This window comes from Sorex araneus, chromosome 3, assembly GCF_027595985.1.
Source record: "Sorex araneus isolate mSorAra2 chromosome 3, mSorAra2.pri, whole genome shotgun sequence".
NCBI lineage: Eukaryota > Metazoa > Chordata > Mammalia > Eulipotyphla > Soricidae > Sorex > Sorex araneus.
The window spans coordinates 24,245,335-24,259,605 of record NC_073304.1 but is presented as its reverse complement, the minus strand read 5'-3'; the positions used below and the strand labels follow the sequence as shown (position 1 = coordinate 24,259,605).

General features: G+C 58.2%; 1 protein-coding gene across 3 annotated transcripts in view; it reads left to right on the top strand.

Moving 5' to 3' along the window:
* The window catches only part of TMEM63C (transmembrane protein 63C), an 80,962-nt gene that overhangs the window by 42,512 nt on the left and 24,179 nt on the right, over nt 1-14,271 (top strand). For all 3 annotated transcript variants that reach the window (XM_055131325.1, XM_055131324.1, XM_055131322.1), the window contains exons 6-9: nt 3,766-3,803; nt 10,321-10,463; nt 11,950-11,998; nt 13,307-13,415. In XM_055131325.1, the coding sequence (XP_054987300.1) occupies nt 3,766-3,803; nt 10,321-10,463; nt 11,950-11,998; nt 13,307-13,415 (339 nt within the window). The remainder of the gene's footprint in view (nt 1-3,765; nt 3,804-10,320; nt 10,464-11,949; nt 11,999-13,306; nt 13,416-14,271) is intronic.

Below are 14,271 nucleotides of genomic sequence, written 5' to 3'. Positions count from 1 at the left end.
ACACACCGCAGGGGCCAAGAGCTGGGGAAATGTCACTGCGGGGGTGGGGGGGTTAGAACAGTGATGAAGAGGGAGGGGTGAGTGGAGGGTGCTGAGCGGTGCCCACTGGCTGGGACCCCCGCCCCCCAAGGCTGCACAAAAGGCTTCTTGGACCAGTCAGAGCCAAGAGAATGCAAAGGGAAGCTTCCCCCAGAGAGCGGTGGTCGCGCCCTCCCCGTGCAGCCGGGCAGCGGGTTTCAGCTCCCCCCGCCCTTTTTATTGATTCGCCGTGAGGTACCGCTACAAAGCTGTCATGTTTGAGCTTCCATCACGTAATTACCAAACCCCCATCTCTTCACCAGTGCACATTTTCCACCACCAAAATCCCCAGTATCCACCCCCCGACCCCCGCCATGCCACCCCTTCCCCTGCCTGTGTGGCAGACAATTTGCACAATGCTCTCTCTCTCTCTACTTTGGTTGCATTCAATATTTCAACACCAGTTCCTCCACCACTCAAACCTGCCGAAAAGGCAGTCGTAGACAATTTGTTTTGTATTGCTTGTTAGGAGCCTGGCAAGCTCCCTGTGGCGTATTCGATATGCCAAAAACAGTAACAACAAGTCTCACAATAGGAGGCATTACTGGGTTACTGGTGCCCGCTCGAGGAAATCGATGAACAACAGGTCGACAGTGCTACAGTGCTATTGCTTGTTATGGATAAGATATAATCTCTAGGAATTCTAGGGTTTTAATAATTAGGGTCTGGAGGCATCTCTGCAGCTGCTCAGTCCTGAGATTCGTTTGTGTGTCTCTGGATCATGACCATGTGGGAGCTTCAATAGCCGGTGGCAGTTTGTGGGCATCATCTTAAAGAGTCTCATCGGGGCAGGGGGAAGGAGGAGGGCTGGCTCCTCCCCTGTCCCATGAGGCCTGGCGTTTCCCGCCACTGCCACCACGTTCCTGGAGCTTTTGTTGAGTTCTAGAAGATGGCGGCTGCCGGGATTCCTAGGGGGCAGGCTGAGGGACGGCACCTGCTCCCATCTGGAGTGGCCTGCAAAAGTGGCCTGTTGCAAAATCTGGAGGCATCTCCGTAGCAATCCACTCAGTTCTGAGATTCATGTGTGTGTCTCATTTCAGCTTTTTCTAACCTAGAGACAGCCAAGTTTCCCGGGGAGAGAAGGGAAGAGAAAGGGCAAAGTCGCAAAAAGCTTTGACACTGGATCTCATGAATTGTCCATTGGCACTTGGGCAGTTGAGCTGATTCCTGGGATGTTGGGGTCATTTCCTGCAGGGGTCGGGGGAGCGGGAAGGATCAGCTGCCTCTCAGGTCTGCTCCTTAGTGGCAAAGCTTTGCTGATTTATGTGTGTCAGAGTTACAATGAATATGCCAAGGAGGAAGGAGGTGAGTGAATGAGTGTGTGTGAAAGTGAATATGAGTGAGTGTATGTGAGTGAGCGTGTATGAGTGTGAGTGAGAGTGTGTGTGTATGAGTGAGCATAAGTGTGAGTGTGACTGTGAGAGCGTGAGTGTGAGTGTGTGAATATGTTAGTGTGAGTGTGAGTGAGAGTGTGTGTGTATGAGTGAGCATAAGTGTGAGTGTGACTGTGAGAGCATGAGTGTGAGTGTGTGAATATGTTAGTGTGAGTGTGAGTGAGCACGTGTGAGTGTGAGTGTGTGACTATGTGAGTGTAAGTGAATGTGTGACTATGTGAGTGTGTGAATGTTAGTGTGAGTGTGTGAATGTTAGTGTGAGTGTGTGTGAGCATGTGTGAATGTGTGTGTGAGTGAATGTGTATGTGAATGTAAGTGAGCATGAGTGAGTGTCAGAGTTTTTGAGTATGTGACTGAGAAAAGAGAGTGTATGGGTGAGAGCGCGTGTGTGGGTGTGAATGTGTGAGCAGCTGAGTGAGTGTGTGAGAGAGAGAGAGGGGAGAGACAGAACCACTCTCACATGCTCTGTGCCTGGCCGGTGCCATTTCACGGGTGGTTCCGGCGGGTGTGAACTCTGGAAGGATGAATCTGTGCAGTGCCTGAACGACACACATTCGCAGAAGGTGTGTCCATGCTGTGCATCGCGGTCCATCACAAATCTATTTACATGCCTAGTGAATGTCACCCCATTGCCTGGAGGAGGGTGGGGGACAAGGGAGGGATGACCGGATTCTCTTCTAGCCATCCGGTCCCCTGTGGACTTGCCCAGTCACTGCCACCACCGTCACTGCACTGTCCCCTCCATCACTGACTCCTCCTGAGAAACTGATCTTTTAGTCCCCCAGGACACAGTTGGGGACAGGCCAAGTGGGCTTTCCCACTGCCGGTCAGCCCAATACAGGACGGGCCTTATGTCAAAGGGCACCTGGGACGCGCTTCTGACACTCCTGGCTCTCCCGGAAACCCCCCTTCCGGGCTCCACGCGGGCGGGGGGGTGCGCCCAGGCCTTGGGCGAGTGTGGGAGTGAGTTGCGGGAGCTGCCGCTTTCCCCAAGGGCTTGCTCAGGCCCCTGAACGAAGCACGACCACAGTAACACCACAGGAACCTCCACCACGCTGGGGTGCTTGCTGGCAGCCCCCGGCCCACCCTCATTCACGCCCTTCCCAAGACGGTTTCCTCTCTGGCACCCAGTCCTGTGTGGCCCAGGCCACCTTTTCCCGTCATCCTGAACTTCCAGACTGCTGGGCACCCCCAAGGCCTCCATGTTCCAGATGCAAGAGAAGAAACCTAGAGAGTGAGTGTGAGTGTGTGAGTGTGTCTGAGCGTGTGACTGTGAGTGTGAAATGTTGCAACCCAAAGGGGAAAGAAGGGCTGGAGCCATAGCACAGCGGGTAGGGTGTTTGCCTTGCTGGGAATCGGCCGATCCAGGTACGATTCCCAGCATCCCATATGGTCCCCTGAGCACCGCCAGGGATAATTCCTGAGTGCAGAGCCAGGAGTGACCCCTGTGCATTGCCAGGTGTGACCCAAAAAGAAAAAAAAGACCAAAGGGGGAAAGGAGTGTGGGGGAGTCCACAAGAAGTGCTTGCCACCATCGCTAGGTGCCAGGACCCCCAGCAGAACCGCCAGGACCCTTGCCCGCTCTCCTCGAAACACTCTTCACTCTGACGGGCACTTAGCAGGTGGCATCCAAAGGACACTGAGGCTGGCACGTGGCTCAAGTGACCGAGCCCATCCATGGTCAGCAGGCGTGAGGCCCTGCCTTGGGTCCGTAGCTCTCTGGTCTATGGAACATAGCCGGAGTAGCCCTGGTGGTCCCTGAGCACTACCAGACCCCATGTTGGTGTAGCCCACATAAAAACAACAACACAGTGGCCCTAGTTACCATGCACTCTTCCTGGCCATTACCATGCGTGGGGACTCGGGGAAAGAGTGCTCTCAGCACCCACATCCCTTCCCCACGGAGAGCTGTGTTTGTCGCACGTGCTCCTGCTCCTGTTGGCCAGCCGACCGTGGGGAAGGGCGGGGTGGGGGGTGATGCCTGTTTGAGGGACAGTCCACTGGGCCACGTGCACAGGGGAGAGGCAGTTCCCGAAAGGAAGCGACAGAAAGAGAACCCTCCCTACTGCAGTTCACGCCCCACTGGGGCGGGAAGGTGGCGCTCACTTCCGGTGCAGGCTGAGGAGTGGGGGGGTCACATCTTCCAGCCCTCCTCCTCCTCCTAGGTGCTCTCGCCCTCTTTTACCCTGAAAGAGCCCCGTGTGGACACTGCCCTGCGGGGCCACCAGCGTCCCCGAGCTCGGTTGTCCTGAGAGGCTGAGCTTTCTCACCTGTCTTCCTTTCCCCCTTCCAGGGCTTCTGCACCTGGTTCTTCAACTCCATCACCATGAGGTAAGTGCCTGAGCTTTCTCAGCGGGACTCGGTGGGTGGGGAGGTGGTGTTGTTGTGGTGGGGTGTGGCACAGGCTCCTGCCATGCACACACAGGACCACGGTCATGTGGGATGCTGCACACACATGCGCACACAAAAGCCCAGGGGCATATGCTAAGTGCTGCACACATGTGGACACGGGACCTCAGGCACATGGGGTGCTGCACACACATGCACACAGGACCATAGGCACATGGGGTGCTGCACACACATGCACACAGGACCATGGGCACACTGGGTGCTATACACATGTACACGGGACCATGGCACACAGGATGCTGACACACATGCACACCGGACCATGGGCACACTGGGTGCTACACACATGCACATGGGATCATGGGCACATGGGGTGCTGCACACATACAGGACCATGGGCACACGGGGTGCTTCACATACATGCAGACACAGGACCACAGGCACATGGGGTGCTGCACACACATGCACACAGGACCATGGGCGCACTGGGTGCTGCACACACACACACACACACACACACACACACCCTACCTGACCCTCCATGCAGAGCGCTATACTCCTGGGCTTTCCCGGAAGTCCCCTCCCTCCAGCCTGTGCAGGGGCCCGATGGGGCCTGCTGAGCCCCGGGGTTCTCCCTGCTCTCCTGGGCCTTCCTGCCCTCCTTTCCGGGCCCTTGAGGGAACGTTGACCTTTTGCAAGATCCCAGCCTCTCCCTCTGCACACCCCACCAGGCACCTTCTTCTCTAGACCTGCCAAAGGCTCTGAGACCCCAAGGGGGCACACGGGGTTCAGGGGACCCAGCTGGATGGAGGAGCATCCACGCCTGGCATCTGAGCTCCACAGGTGGAGGCCGCCTCCAGGCGGGAACAGGGGTGCAGCCGGCTTGTTGGGGCCCAGCCCTCAGAGAGGGGCACTCACTGCAGGCATTTTTATTTCCTGGCCCCTTCTCTGGGTTTGCTTGATCCGTTTGGAAAACATGTATGAGGAGCCAGCACAAGGCCAGCCATTTCCGTGAAGAGAAACAGAATCCCCCTGCAGTCCCCGGCGCCTCTGTTCACGACGCCCCAGACGGGACAGTGTTTCCAGGGACGTGCAGGGTTTCATTCTCTCATGCAGTTTCTGTTGCCTCTCTCCCTTGAAAAGTCACCAACGGTGTGGATGAGCGTTAGGGACTCACCTCCCGGGGCGGCTTTGAGCTTCCGGCCTTACAGATGGGTCGAGCCAGTTCATGAATCATGGCACAGGGTGAGGCGGCAAAGTGCCAGCCCTGTCTGTGCCTGTGGACAGAGGAAAGGAAGCTGGCACGGGGGGGGGGGGTCGCCATGCTAGCCACAGCCTCCGGCTTGGCACAGAAGGAAATCCTTAGCCTGATTTGAGATCAACTCCCTGGACTTTTACCCGCGGGCACTTTGCGGGACCGGAGAGATAGTACAGTGAAGAAGGTGCTTTCCTTGCAGGTGGTTGGCCCGGGTTTGATCCCCGGCACCCCACATGGTCCCTTGAGCACTGCTGCGAGAGATCCCAGAGTGCAGAGCCAGGCGTAAAACCTGAGTACCGCAGGGCGTGGCCCCAAGACAAAATAATATGTAGCTAGTGGCCACAACCCGTCCATATTGGGGTCTGGGCCCGCAAACCTCTGTGTGTGTGTGTGTGTGTGTGTGTTGGGGGGGTGCGGGGTGTGTGTCTGTGAGAGGCTGTCCTCTCCCCTGACCCTCGCGGTCCGTCAGGGAGGGCCCCTCCATGGGGATGTGTCGCCCTGTGAGGACTGTCCACTGTGCACCTTCAAGAGCAGAATTTAGACGAGAGCATTGTCATCGCTCAGCAGGAACCAGGAGCGGGTAGCACAGGCCCAAGCCCGAGCTGAAAGCAAAGGTGAACAGGACTCATTACAGATAGCTCTGCTGTCCGAGAAGAGATGTAGATCCCATCTGCAGGGCTCAGGAGAAGCAGAGTTTTTTTTTTTTTTTTTTTGCTTTTGGTTTTTGGGTCACACCCGGCGATGCACAGGGGTTACTCCTGGCTCAGTCACTTAGGAATCACTCCTGGCAGTGCTCGGGGGACCATATGGGATGCTGGGAATCGAACCCGGGTCGGGCCGCGTGCAAGGCAAACGCCCTATCCGCTGTGCTATTGCTCCAGCCCCTGGGTTTTTGTTTTTATTTTTGTTTTTTGCATCACACCCAGCAATGCACGAGGGTGCATGACTCCTGTCTCATGCACTCAGGAATTACTCCTGGCGGTGCTCAGGGGACCATACGGGATGCTGGTAATCGAACCCGGCTTGGCCACGTGCAAGGCAAACGCTGTGCTATCCGCTCCAGCCCCGAGAAGCAGAGTTTGAGTTAGGCCTTGCAGGAGGGCAGAATTAGGACAGTTGTAATTGGAAGAAACATTCAAAGTGAAAGACAGTGTGAGCCAAAGTTTGGGGCAGAGTCAGACAAGAGTGTCTAGAAACATCTTCAGGTGTGGCTTGGCACGGCAGGCAGCTGGAGGAGGCACCGAGATGGGGCCGGAAGGATGAGCAAAGGTCTTGGCCACCCCGTCGAGAGTCTGGGGCTTGGATGTGGAGGCAGTCGAGAGAGCCCGTTGCTATTTCTGAGCCGCAAATCCGGGGCAAGGATGATTTATTTCTAGGCAGGAGAATGAGAATGGACGGCAGTGGAGAGGAGTGCAAAGGCCAGCTGGTGGCCAGGCAGGCTATTCCAGGGCTAGAGAGTGACCCAGGGACAGCGGGAGGGAGAGGTTGGGGGACAGCCATGCGTCCTAATTTCCATCTGACTCCCACCTGGGGAGGAAGGACAGGGCTCACGGCCTGGTGCGCAGTGAGGAAACGCCACCCGCCGGTTGGGGGCTGCTGAGTGCTGAGTTAGGGACATGGTGCAGTATGGCTCGGGCACACCTGGCAAGCTCTTGTAGGAGCTACAACACCCGAGAGCTGGAGCTTGATCCCTGGGGGTAAAGGTGCAGACACGGGAGCTGGTGACAGAGGGGCAGGCAGGTCACACGCAGCGGGAAGATCAGAACAGTGCAGAGCGTTGGTTGGCTGGTGGCAGGAGAAGCCCAGACCCAGGGAAGCCAGGTGAGCACACGGCCCTGCCTGGAGCACAGAGCCCGTGTGGACAGAGCAGCGGCCACTGACGTCGTCGTGGTGGGAATCTCTGATGCTAAGGCGGCCCCGGGCGGAGAGGCCCGGCAGTGAAGGCAGAGCAAGGGAGCCCTGTTTGCCGAGAGGCGTGAAGTAAACGCAGGGTGGAGTTCCGAGGGGCAGCAGGTCAGGAGTGGGGGCTGGGCCTTAATTTAGAGGAGCAATTGCGCAGGTGTGGTGGGTGTGGAGAGAGGGTGGGTGACAGCCTTGAGTAGGAGCTCGCCCTAGGGCTGGCGTCCAGAAAGAGTCGACACGGGTGTGGGGCAGCTCTCCGGAGGCCGAGTGGCAACAAAAGGCAGGTTTTCCCTCGGGACTGACATGGTGTGGAGTGGGATGTGGACTTCCGGGCGGGGGGCGGGGTGAGGGTGGCAGGCAGGAGCCCCTCTGGGGAGGTGGCAATCCCAGCGCAGGAAGGAACCATGTGTTCTGGGCCCCCTGCAGCCCTCTGCTCCCACCGTGTGTCAGGTGGCGCCCCTCAGTGAAGCACATTCACTCTGTCCGGGCCTTCGCTCCCTACCCTCATCCATGGCGTCCTGGGCCTTGAGTCCCACGTTCCCTGCAGAAGGGACCTTGGGGCTTCTTGGGTTTGTTTTTTTTTTTTTGCTTTTTGGGTCACACCTGGCAATGCACAGGGGTTACTCCTGGCTCTGCACTCAGGAATTACTCCTGCTCAGGGGACCATATGGGATGCTGGGAATCGAACCCGGGTCGGCCGTGTGCAAGGCAAATGCCCTACACGCTATGCTATCGCTCTAGCCCCTGGGACTTCTTGGAGTTTTGAGCCCTGCCCCGAGGTGCCGCTGACCTGCTCCTTGCTCTGCACTGGAGCCGGGAGACGGGTGTTCCCACCTCAGCCCAGGCTGGTGCCCACAGGGATGGCTCTGGGTTCGGGCTCTTCGAGGCTCCCTCCAGTGCTGAACTGTGTACCTGGGCTGTTGATGCATCAGAGACTCAGTCACACACATACTTGGCGGTGGTGCTGTCAGGGGAGCACCCATTGGTGCTGGGCTTTGGACCCAGGCCTCCCTTGGGCACCACATGGCGTGTGCTCAGAGCACTGGTCTCTCTCTCTCTCTCTCTCTGTCTTTATCCTCTCTCTCTCTCTCTCTCTTTCTCTCTCTCTCTCTCTCTTTCTCTCCTGTCTAGAGCAGGGAGTCATTTCACTGTCATTTAAAAGCCAAGAGCTAGAGCCAGAGCGATAGTACGGCAGGTAGGGCATCTGCCTAACACATAGCTGACCTGAGTTCAATCCCCAGCATCCCACATGGTCCCCCAAGCACCGCCAGGAGGAAGTCCTGAGTGCAGAGCCAGGAGTAACCTCTGAGCATTGCCGTGGGTGACCAAAAAAAAGCAAAAAAAAAAAAAAGAGCTGGGGCCGGAGCACAGAGGGTAGGGCAGGGTGCTTGCCTTGCATGTGGCCAACCCAGGTTTGATCCCCGGCACCCCATATGACCCCCTCGCACCACCAGAAGTGATTGCTGAGCACAGAGCCACGAGTAAGCCCTAAGCACTGCTGGGTGTGGTCCAAAAAGTCAATAAAGGAAGGAAAAAAATGGAAACAGGGCCAGAGGTATGACCTGAAGGGCTGGAGTGGGCTTTGCTTGCAGGAGGCCTGGGTCTCGTCTCTGGCACCGCACGCCCCCCAAGCACGGAGCCAGGAGGAGCCTCCAAGCACTGCTGGGTGGGGGCTGATTTTCTTTTTTAAACTCCCCAAAATTCTTACTTGTTTATTTTTGGTTTTGGAGGTGTCCAGGGGCTATTCCCGGCTCTGAGCTCAGGAGTGAGCCATCTCGCCCAGGGAACCATACGTGGGGCCTGCCGGGGCCACTGCAGCAGGGGACACATGCAAGGCAGAGTGCCCAGCTCCTGCATTGTCTCTCCGGCCCTGCAGAAGGAAACAAGTATTTAAAAAATAAGATGCATCCTGGTGTCACCAGTGATGAACAGATACCTGCATGGCACTCAGGGAGTTTGAAGCAGGAGGGAAGACCTCACATGGGCTTAATATCAGCAGCACTTAAAAATTATTTCTTAAATTTTATTTATTAAAAATTTTTAAAAATTATTTTTATTGAATCACAGTGAGATACACAGTTACAAGGATGTTCATGATTGGGTTTCAGTTATATAATGTTCCAACACCCATCCCTTCATCAGTGTACATTTCCCACCCCCACTCCTGCCAACCTATCTCTATGGCAGGCTTTCCTCTTCCTCCTCCTCCTCCTCCTCCTCCTCCCTCTTCTCCTTCTTTTCCTTCTTCCTCTTCTTCCTCTTCTTCTTCTTCTTCTTCTTCTTCTTCTTCTTCTTCTTCTTCTTCTTCTTCTTCTTCTTCTTCTTCTTCTTCTCCTCCTCCTCCTCCTCCTCCTCCTCCTCCTCCTCCTCCTCCTCCTCCTCCTCCTCCTCCTCCTCCTCCTCCTCCTATTCTTCCTCCTCCTCCTCCTCCTCCTCCTCCTCCTATTCTTCCTCCTCCTTCTCCTTCTTTTCCTTCTTCTCCTTCTCCTCCTCCTCCTTCTTCCTTCTTTCTTCTTCCTTATTTCTTTCTTCTTTCTTCTTCCTCTCTCTCCATCCCCTTCTGGGCATTATAGTTTGCAATACAGATACTAAAAGGTTATCATGCCTATTCCTTTACCTACTTTTAACACTCAGTTCTTGTCCAGAGTGAGCATTTCCAACTACTATTGTCATACTGGTCCCTTCTCTGTCCCAAATACCCTTTGCCACCCCCCCACATACTTGTGTGACAAGTTTCCAACTATTGACAATCCTCCTGGACCCTGTTTTCCCTGGCCTTGGATAAGAGTCTCACACTGATGGGGCCGGAGCGATAGCACAGCGGGGAGGGCGTTTGCCTTGCACGCGGCTGACCCAGGTTCGATCCCCGGCATCCCATATGGTCCCCCAAGCACTGCCAGGAGTAATTCCTGAGTGCAAAGCCAGGAGTAACCCCTGAGCATCGCTGGGTGTGACCCAAAAAGCAAAAAAAAAAAAAGAGTCTCACTGATTTTTTAAAAATACAGATGCCACAAAAGAGTGTAGTCATTCTATATCTGTCCCTCTCCTTCTGACTCATTTCACTCAGCATGGCACTTTCCACGTCCGTCCATTTATAAGCAAATTTCATGGCTTCCTTTTCCCTGACAGCCCAATAGCACTTTTGCAACCTGCCTTTGAACTCCAGAGAAATGTGTTTCAGGAATGACGTGACCATTGGGGTATTCCAGAAGAGATGGAGTGATGTGATGTGGGGGCAGCTTGGTCCTCTCCTTTGTCTTCCCTCCGCCCCTGACTCTTGTCCTGTAAGCACTGCCCAGCCAGCCCCTCGGGAGGTACTTACATGCGTGTCTCTTGCAGGAACCAGGATCTGATCAACAGGTGTGGCGACGATGCCCGAATCTACATGACGTTCCAGTATCATCTCATTTTCTTTGTGCTCCTCCTCTGCATCCCCTCCTTGGGCGTCATCTTGCCCATCAACTACTTGGGACCCATTATGGGTAAGGCGGAGCCTAGCGGGGCCCTGGGACAGGATAGTTTGATGAGCAGGAGAAAGCTTTGGGTCTTGGGTTTCTTAGAAATTTGCATTCAAATCCGACTGACTCAGGTGTCCTGTGATGCAAGGCAACTTGTACCTTCTCCCATACAGTCCTGGAGATGGTCCTGCCTCCGGTACATGCCCCCGCCCCGCCCCTGCCATGCCTGGTTAGCAATTCCCCGGTTAGACTTCAGCCCGGAGTGTGTAGCTATGACCCAAACTGTCCCTGGATGGGTTTATTGGGGGACTTGGTTTTCACTGGAGCCCACAGCGATGCTCCCTGCGCCTGATTCCGCAGCCCTGCCCCTGCAGAGGCATAACTCAGCTCACTCACTCGTTCGAACAGGGCAGGTTCGGCTGGCCAGGGAAGATGATGGGGATGGCCAAACCCAGGCTGGGAAGAAAAATCTTTGGCTTCTTAGCCTTGATCCACGTCTGCTCCCTGGAAACTCCCTTGGCCCCGTGTAGACAATGCTTGCGTATCATAATAGTCTGCGAACCAGTCTCCCCGGCCCAGGGGGCTGTGGACCAGGGTAGGGAAGGCCTGGCACAGGGGAGCACCAGCCAGCATTTCCGTGAGCCGTCGGAGCAGGCTCAGCTGTTTGATGCTGGACCTCCTACACACGAGGTGGCCGCCGGCTTTTCTCCGATCCCTCCCCTCTGTGTCTCCTTGGCTGGGCGAAGACGTCACATCATTCAGCGTAACGCACGGAACATCTGTGCCACCAGCCCCTACCCCCAGAGCAGATAGATCCCGGGCCCCGTCGTTCCAGACTCTCACCCTGAGGTGGGGGGGGCGGGGGTGACGACAGTGGCATCTACCACAGGGCTGCTTGGCTTCGTTGATGAAGCATGAGGAGGTGGCCTCTGGCTGATGGAGGGACTTAGGCAGGAGAGCTCAGCCTGCCCCCAGGAAGGTCCTGGGCTCCGGTGACGGTCACCAGCGGTAACGACATCGCTGATCTCACTGTGGCACCTTGGGGAGCAGCCCAAGTCCTTGAAGCCCTGGCCAGGGTCCCCTTAACGCTCTGGGGAGGCCAAGATCGCCCCGAGAACAAGGTCCGCCCAGTGAGCACAACCCAGGGGAGGCTCTGTGTGGTTGCTGAAAGCTGGGCACCAGTGCCGGGCCCCTGGAGGGCAGGACAGGGCAGGGTGCAGGCAAGCGCCCTCACAGCCGAGGCCTTCTCCAGCACCCGGGGGGCTGCCCCCGTCCGACCGTCCAGCTGAGGATGTGGGATTGACCTGCAAAGAGAAAAGGAAGTCTAGCGGCCTGGTGCCAGCAGGCTGCAGCGGGAGTCAGGAGTCGGCCCGCCGGGACGCCACCCCACAGGCAAAGACCTCTGGGGACACCTCACACCCCTAGAGGGGACCCGACCCGGTGCCTGGGACAAAGCCAGCATCCCTCTGTGTCACCCGACAAGTTTGAGATGGAGCACTTTCTCTTTCAGACAGGAAGAGTCACTTCAGCCGGACCACCATCGTCAATATCTCCACCGAGTAGGTGCCTGTTCTCCGGGCGTGGTGGGGAGGAGCCTCCCCTGGTGGGGTGATAAGTTTATGTTTCCAGAGGGGAGGGGGGACAGGACAGGGGGAAGGGGGCAGGGCTGTTAGCATGTGGTCTCAGGGAGGAAGCCCCAAGATTTGGAACGATGGGGAGATTTGTTAGTCAGTCCCACCCCTGCCACCAGCGCAGGCCGGCCCCAACTCCCGGGATGCAGAGAGGGCCACGGAACCCGCCACACGCCACACGCAGCCCTCTGAGCCGCTCCCGAGACCGTGGAGGGAGAAGGGCTGACGGACGTCAGGTCCCCAAGTATGAACCCTGCCCACGGGCTTCCTGACAGGGCAACGGCCGTCCCCGTCTGCCTCTCGCACATCTCCTGTACGCCCCCTTCCTCCCGCCGGACTCCATCACGCCTCCCCCGTGCTCCCTTCGTGCCCTCTCACACCCCACTCACCCCCTCACGCCCCCCTCATGCCCCCCATACGCCCTCTCACCGCCCCTCAGATCCCTCTCATATGCCTCCTCTCACACTCTCGTGCCCTCCCTCAGGACCCCCTGGTGACCCCCTCACGACCCCTCTCAGCCCCCTCAAGCCCCTCTGATGCCCCAGTCAGTGGCTGGGCAGCTCTCCCTCCTCAGCCCACGCCCAATTAGGTGGGCCCGGTGGTAGCCAGTCGCTGGCTGGTGGCCAGGACCTCCCGAGCCAAAGGGCCGCCCTCGGCCCTGCCCCCGGAGGTGCTGCCAACCCTCTCACAGCGGGCTGCCCCTCCCTGCCGAGCTGCACACGAGCAGAGGATCTGGAGTCCCCGCGTGGGGCACCCCACCCCCTGTCTGGGCTGTCTCTGTCCCCGGGTGTCAGGCACAAAGCACCGAATCGGCGCCTCCCCAACTGTCCCTGCGCCACACCCCCACCCCACCCCTCCCGGGGCCCAAGTGTGGAATGGTGCTCAGGGCGGGGGGCCTGGGCCAGGGTGCTGGGGGTGGGGGGTGTCAGGGTGCAGGAGTGGGGCTTGTCAGGGTACAGGGGTGGGGTGTCGGGGTGCAGGGGTGTAGGTGTCGGGGTGCAGGGGTGTGGGTGTCAGGGTGCAGGGGTGAGGTGTGGAGGTTCAAGCGTGGGGTGTTGGGGTGCAGGAGTGGGATGTTGGGATTCAGGGGGCTGCCAGGGTGCAGAGGTGGGGAGTGTGGGGTGCAGAGATGGGGTTGTCAGAGTGCGGGGGGGGCTGTTGTCAGGGCGCAGGGCGGTGCCTGGGTGCAGGGGTGAGGGGGCGGGGGGCAGGGGGTCACCCTGCTGTGTCTCTCAGGAGCAAGTACCTGTGGCTGCACTGTTTATTCTCCTTCTTCTACTTCATCTGCAACCTCCTCTTCATGGCCCACCACTGCTTGATGTTCGTGCCCAGGAAGAGCCACAAGGTGAGCAGGGCACCCGCGGCCCGCACCGCCCTGCCCCTCGGTCCCCCGGGCGCAGTGTCCGGACCCTTCCGATCCCTCAGATCCACCCTGCCCCTCAGTCCTCCCGGCACCATGCTCTGCCCCTCCCCTACCCAGCCGTCCCCCGTGAGTCTCCACCTGGCACCCCCCAGGGCAAGCTGCCCCAGCAGCCCCCAGTCTCCCACTCAGCACTCCCGCCACCCTGGACCATCTCACCCTGGACCCCCAACCCTGCCGGCTGTCCCACCACCTCAGCGGTCAGTGCCCCGACAGCCCCCAGCCCCCCGAGTGTCCCCAGGACCAGGATCTGAGTAACATCTGCCTATTTGGTTTGCTTTGTTTGGGGGCCTAAGCAAGATGCTCAGGAAGCTCTGGGGCCCCACCGGGTGGCACTGCCCGTACCCTGGGGTGCCTGGGAGCCCCCAGCCCTCCAGCCCCAGCGGTGCCCCGGGACCATGCAGTGCCAAGAACCAAACCAGGGTCGGCCGCGTGCAAAGCCAGTGCCTAAGTCTTGTGGTCTCTCCAGCTGCTTATTCGGGCGGGGGTCTGAGGCGAGATCACGTGAGGGGCAGGGGTTGGTGACGGAGGGTGCAGGGCTCTGGGGTGGCGGTGGGACCGAGGCAGGGGAGCCAGCCCAGAGCAGGGGCCACTTCTTGATGGGCAGGTGCGGCTGGCCCGGGGTTGCAGGGGTGCTGAGCCGCCGGAAGTCAGAGGGGAACCGTCAGGCTGATCCCATCCTAATGGGGGCTTAGGGTGAGTGTTGGGGGGGCTGTGAGGGCGAGCTCTGGGCAGAGCCCTGAGCGAGGGGAGGTTGCAGCCTTTCAGGCTCTGGGGAGCA